We start from the raw sequence: 6,422 nt of genomic DNA, 5'->3' as shown, positions 1-6,422 counted from the left end.
TTTCATTATGTCTTCTTTCCTTAGCATTAAAGGTGATTAGTAATATAAACAAGAAAATAAAAAGAAACCTTAGTGCACTCTTCAGTTTGAATGGAAAAGCTTGGTTATGTATAGCATGCAAAATGAACTTTATTCCTACGGTCGAGGCGATCATGATGCGGAGACAATTTTTGTAGCAAATACTCTGGTTCCAGTGGAAGCTTGGAATCTCCTCTATTACTATCAAAAATTATCTTTCTCCACAATTTGCTGCATAAAATTGTAGCAATTGCCTATTTTATTAAATGAGCTGCGTGGACTTTAAAGGTTTATGGTGGAAGCTAACGTGTAGATGCTTAAAGCTCAGCAATGGGACCGTACTGGAAAGAATACTTTGAAGCCTCAAAAATCTCTTTCCAAATACATCATTCTATGTACTCTGTGATCCTTTTCCTTTTGTTTGTCTCGCGCGCACGCACTAAAGGCGCGCCAACTCTATTTACCACCACAGAGATATACTCCAAGAGCGTAATAGATAGGAAGAGTTTGATGGATACGTTTAAGAACTTCATATCTTTTTCCTGGAAAATACACCTGCAAATCTTATAAGCTAAGATTGGACAATTTTGATGAATTGATTGCATGGCCGGGACAACTATATCATGTTACCATGATTATATGTAAAAGTTTCAACTTCAACAATGAGCACGGTACCGGTAAATACTAATTTCTGAGCCAATCGTTACTCTTGAATCTTGATCTCGATTTAGGTCTCGAGGATGAGGGTGCGAATTGATTGAGTTGGTATTATCATGAGGTATTGGATATAGATGACTTGGATTCGATTACTACCCTCATCTTGGTTTCGGCCAGATGTCGTCCCAACCTTCTTGTCAAAATAAAACAAAATAAAATATGTACTATAAATAAGATAAAATAAACTCGATGGGATTTTGCTAGAAATGTTAGCTTTCTTTTATGGTGCCAAATGAATGCACGATCCGTTGATTAATAAATGTGAAAGTGCTTAAGCTAGGCTTCGTTCTCAAGCAAACACAAGTTACTAATAACTTGGATTTTGTATGCAGATCCAAACCCGATCTGTTGATAGCTATAGTGGTGTCCCTATCAATATATCCTAGAAGCGTCCTTTGGTCACAACTCCTCAAAAAACTAGGCACAAAAGCTAGGTTGGACAGAATAACTTTTCTAGCCGGGATAAGGCAAATGCGTGCAATGGTCATAAAAAGTTCAAGAAAATAAAGGGCATTTTAGAATACTTAATTTCCCACTGCGTCCGGTCTTTTTATAATTTCTCCTAATCCACATTCTTGTTCCCCTTGAATTAAAACTATATATATATATATATATATTCTCTCTGGGTGCTATCCATGTCCTTCTGGTGGGGATCTTAACCCCACAATTCGAGCATTAATAAGAGGCAAGGGTCTTGGATACCATTCCCTCCTTAAAGGTTAAATTATTTCAAAGGGTGAGGTGACCCACCCCCAGGTTCAAAAGAACTTGAGCACAAGGTCTGGAAGAAAGAAAAGGCGTGGAGGGGAACCAATGGAATATTACGTAAGAGATTTAATAATTCTGCGAAAGGAAGCGATGCCTTGGTGGGAATATCTTGCGCTCCCTGCCTTCTAAATCTCTCATCCCATCAATCCTCCTAATTATATCTGCATCCTGTGAGCCATGGCGACAGCGCTGGGAAGAGCCATCAACTTCTTTCTCTCCACCATCTTTTACCCCTTCCGCTATCAAGGAAACAACTATTGGAGAAGTAGCAACACCTACTACTACAGCAGCAATCCTAGCAGCAGCAACACCCACTACTACTTCGACGAGAGCTACATCAGCAAGAACATGGCCAAGGGACGACCACTCTCGCTGCAGGTTCTCCTTCATCTCTTGTTATACTTTCTGCCACTGCTACTTAAATTGCTTCCTGTTGTGAAGTGATTAAAGGATAATTGAAGAGTCCTCTCTCTTATTCACTGCATGCGCAGCTGCTCTTGATAGAAGTATAACACACGATAGCTAGAACAGTTCAATGAACCAAAGGAAGGCAAGTCCAGAATAATTATTTTTTTGAGCCAAGTCCAGAATAATTCTTTTATTGTATCGAAAGCTACATGCAGGAATATGTGAATAAACTCGTGGTTTAGGTTTGTCAAAAGCATGCCAGTTTCCCTTCAGTTTTAAGCACAAGTGAAGTTAAGCGTGCGCATCTCCTAGTTTAGAATGGATTCTCTTTGGTTGGTTGTTTGGCCCTTTGGCCCTTTGCCTTTTTCTTTGTCCCCCCGACCACTATGTCTGTGTACGTACGAAGCCGGAATTTGCTGCCCTGAACCTTTGCCTTGGGGTCGAGGGGACAAACCTTGCTGCCTTCGGCGCTGGTAGGACATGTCCAACATTTGAGAGATGGTGTTTGCTGACTGTTCCAAATAAGCAACAAACAATAAATTACATAAACAAAGATAAATAAGCAACTGCTTTACCTTGCGTAAGAAAAGGCATCATTCCTGAACCGAAGTTCTATACGTTATCCTATCCAACAGAATGAACCAAGGCATCATTCACAAACTTTATCATAGTTAAAAATTCTTACTTTCTCTCCATCTTTCTATTGCAGACAGTGGAGCTTAAAGTGAGGATGTGCTGCACAGGCTGCGAGAGGATTGTCAAAAATGCTATCTTAAGGCTTAGAGGTAGCTGCTATATATCTGAGATCATGAAATGTCATGAGCTAACCCGAACAGTGATATATTAGCTAACTGTAATGGAAAAAATTTCATGGCATAGGGGTTGATTCAGTGGAGGTGGACTTGGAGATGGAGAAGGTGACCGTGACCGGGTATATCGACGCGAACAAGGTGCTCAAGGAAGTGAGACGGAGCGGCAAGAAGGCAGAATTCTGGCCCAATCCTGATCTCCCCCGCTACTTCACATCGGCCGCCAACTACTTCAGAGACGAGGAATCCTTTCGTGACAGCTACAACTACTGGCGCCATGGCTACAATGGTGACAAGCACGGCCATGTCCCGGTGCCCCAACGTGGCGATGACCGCGTCAGCAACATGTTCAACGACGACGATGTCAATGCATGCCATGTCATGTGAGGGGGATCCGGGGACCAGCCTCTGTTCATCACTACTACTTGGGTGTCATGATGTGGGTGCGTTGTATGGTGTTATTATTACTGCATGTAATGGGTGGGGTAATCTGCGGCTCTGTGGGAGTGTTCGCGCTGGAAGGTCATAATAGTCGCCGCGCATGTGAAAAAAGGACATAGAAAGTGAGTATGTATCACCTGTGGTCCGTGCTGCGGAGAGATGTTCAGGTGTAAGGTTCATCAGTTTATCGTTGCCTTAAGTACTATATTTTTCCATGCAAATGAAATGATGAGAAAGTTGGAACACACTCTAAATCGTAGAAATGTATTCCTAAAAAGCTTAACCGGATAGAATGAGCTTCACTATAAGAAACTTGGACATTAGCGACGCTTTTTTTGGCTATTAGCGACGGGCCTCCGGCCTCGTCCCCCTCGGGGGGAGTTGTTTGTTCCGAAGTTTCTCCGATCGGAGTTGTGTCGGAGAAACTTTTTAAGCGTCCGTAGAAAGCATCCCGACACTTTCCAAAGCGTCGGTAACGCGTCGCCTATGTTACAGTGGAAAAAATATTTTCCGACGCTTTTAAAAGCGTCGTTAATTTCAATTTAGCGACGCTTTAAAGCGTCGCTCTTTTCCGACGCTTTAAAGCGTCGCGAATTACCATTTGCCAAGAAAATTACCATTTGCGGTCTGCGTTGGGTTTGGCTATATAAACAGTTATTTTTTTTCAGATCCGCCGATGTGGAACTAAAATGAGGTAGTTTTTTAGCTTCCGACGATGCTTTTGATGACGCTTTTAAGCGTCGTTATTTAACAACGCTAAAAAGCGTCGTTAGAAGTGTCGTCAATTACATATTAACTTCGACGACGCTTTTAAGCGTCGTCATTAGCCGACGCTTTTAAAAAGCGTCGGCAAATGTTGACGGAAAAAAATTTTTGCCGACGCTTGGAATAAGCGTCGGCAAATAAGAGTCGGTAATTTTCTTTTTTTGTATAGTGGAGGTAGATTTATTTATCTATTTTATATTTTCTTGCACTCTTCTTATATGTGGGCTGGACTTTCCTTTATGGGTGAACCTAATATAACTTAAGACTTCTGCTCTGATACCATGTTAAAATCACTATTTGTTCTAAAAGCTTAAGCTGATAGGTTGAGATGGATTTATTTATATATTTTATATTTTCTTACAAAATGCAACTATTATAGTGCGGATGCTACAAGTACACCTAGATCTAGCTAGTATTTAGATATTGACCATACCAATATTTTTACAAACATACGTACATATATGTATGTATATGTATTGATGATTAGAACATAATAAAACATAATATCATACTATTAAAGCAGCCATTTTAAGGTATAAATTAGTAATTAAAATAAAATTAAAGTATTGACAAGAAAAATATTAACTAATAACTAAAATAAATAACTAAAAGATAAAATTAAAAAAAAATGGAAATTTATAATTAAAAAATAAAAAATTTAAATGATGTATATGATTAAGATTAAAGTTAGAAAATAAACGTATTGTATTTTAAGATATAGATATAACTAAAAAAATAGTTAACAAAAAAAAAAAAGAAAATAAAATTAATGTTCTGTTTAGAACTAATATAAGTTAATTATATTTAATTTATATAATTAGTTAAATTTAACTGCTATTTCTTTTTCATGCATTTCTTCATTTCACATCCAAATAATGGGATGGGAATTATAATTCTAATTCCTTACTTTTTATTCTCATTCCATTCCGATTCTCATTTTAATTCTCTGCAATCCTAGAAACCAGACAGTGCGTCAAAGTTTCTGGATGCAAAGATTTATGGCTTACAAAAATGGGTGAAAAGAAAGGCAAAGAATGGCAGTGGTTCTGTTTGAATAGTATCATCAACATCGATATCTGCTCACTATTTTGTATAGATACAGAGACATAAAACCAATAGAACCAAACAGGTCAGCAGCTAGCTATCGAAATTTTACCTGATGACATATGATTTACAGAGCCTAATCCATTTTTGTCTTTTGAAAACAATGTATAAATTTTACTTGGAATTTAGGCCTGATATCGATCTGAGCTACCTTATAAATTCAGTCTAGGTGGGTTTCAGCTGGTTTTTCTATTAACCTACCTTGTGAGGACATCTTGTTTGGCATGCAAAATCATGTTGCAGTCAGCATAAATTGCCACATACCGAGTCCCCTTGCACCCCTTTGGAGAGGACAGCCATCAATGATCAATAAACAAGGATCAGATAAGGCGAATTTTGGCACGCAGCATTGCATCGAGAGGGCCATGCAATGAGTAAAACAGGGCTCTAGCCTAGGGTTGAATATTACATTGCCATGCGCCATTTTAAAGTAATTTAATCTTCCCCAGCTAGATATATTTGAACTTGACTCAAAAAATTAACTCAAAACCCTAACTTGCTCGACATAATAGGTGGGGACATCAATGGCTCAGTCAACCTAAGCAGGTTTTTTTCAGGCAATGCGTTAAAGTATTCAGGCAATGTGCTGCACAACAAAGTTTATTCCTTTCCCAATACCTCTCACTAAAGCAAATGTGAGTTTTCCCGATTCTATTTTTCCGACGCTAGGGGGAAGTATCGGAAAAGTTTGGCTCAGCGCCAACCTTTGCCGACGCTTCCCCCTAGCGTCGGTAAAGCTCCACAAATGACGACGCTTTAAAGCATCGTTAAAAAATTAGGAAACGACAACGCTTACAAGCATCGTTAAAAAACATAAAACTTTCGGAACCGCTCGCCCGACCCCCTCTCCTCATCCTCGATCTCTCGGTCGATGCCCTAGCTGCACGCCGACATCAAACTGATCTCACTTCCATCCCGAGCTCCGATCGGCGATCGAAGATTTCGCTTCCCCGCCGCTGTCGACCTCCTCCTCCTCTTTGTTTTCTTCTTGTTTTTAACGCTCGCTCGGCTCCCTCTCCTCCTCCCTCCTCTCCAGCGCCGAGCGACCGCACGTCCACAACCTCCTCTCCTCCTCCCTCCTCTGCGGCGCCGACCAGGAGAGCCCTAGAGGTATTATGTTCTTCCCCTTTTTCGATATGATCTGTGTTTTCCTGCACCTTATGTTCAAAAACCAAAACCTATTCATTTCTTAATTCTTTCCTCCGCTGTTTCCACAATAATAATAGAACCCATATAACAACTCCAAGTAAAACACATTGCACTTCAAAGGTGTTTTTAAGCATTCTGGCATGCCATCTATTATTCTGAAAGACGATTCACCATGTTGGCCAACCTTGATTTTTGAGCAAAGCTGGAGAAATAAGTCTGTCTCAAAGCACCACCCCAGTATTT

At 39.9% G+C, this 6,422-nt stretch overlaps 1 protein-coding gene across 1 annotated transcript; it reads left to right on the top strand.

Moving 5' to 3' along the window:
• The first annotated feature begins 1,526 nt into the window (after positions 1–1,526).
• On the top strand, positions 1,527–3,406 carry LOC103720381 (heavy metal-associated isoprenylated plant protein 44-like). The gene is made up of 3 exons (XM_008810055.4): positions 1,527–1,881; positions 2,621–2,696; positions 2,791–3,406. The coding sequence occupies exons 1-3, from the start codon at positions 1,681–1,683 to the stop codon at positions 3,105–3,107; spliced, it is 594 nt and encodes a 197-aa protein (XP_008808277.1). The 5' UTR covers positions 1,527–1,680; the 3' UTR covers positions 3,108–3,406.
• The last annotated feature ends 3,016 nt before the right edge of the window (positions 3,407–6,422 follow it).

Source organism: Phoenix dactylifera, chromosome 2 (assembly GCF_009389715.1).
Source record: "Phoenix dactylifera cultivar Barhee BC4 chromosome 2, palm_55x_up_171113_PBpolish2nd_filt_p, whole genome shotgun sequence".
In the NCBI taxonomy this organism is placed as follows: domain Eukaryota; kingdom Viridiplantae; phylum Streptophyta; class Magnoliopsida; order Arecales; family Arecaceae; genus Phoenix; species Phoenix dactylifera.
This window is presented reverse-complemented; position numbering and strand designations above follow the sequence as displayed.

Coding starts and splice junctions, on each gene's coding strand:
- LOC103720381 (XM_008810055.4), top strand. CDS start 1,681: ATGGCGACAGCGCTGGGAAGAGCCATCAACTTCTTTCTCTCCACCATC. Junction 1,882..2,620: donor GACGACCACTCTCGCTGCAG/GTTCTCCTTCAT, acceptor TTTCTATTGCAG/ACAGTGGAGCTTAAAGTGAG. Junction 2,697..2,790: donor TGCTATCTTAAGGCTTAGAG/GTAGCTGCTATA, acceptor TTCATGGCATAG/GGGTTGATTCAGTGGAGGTG.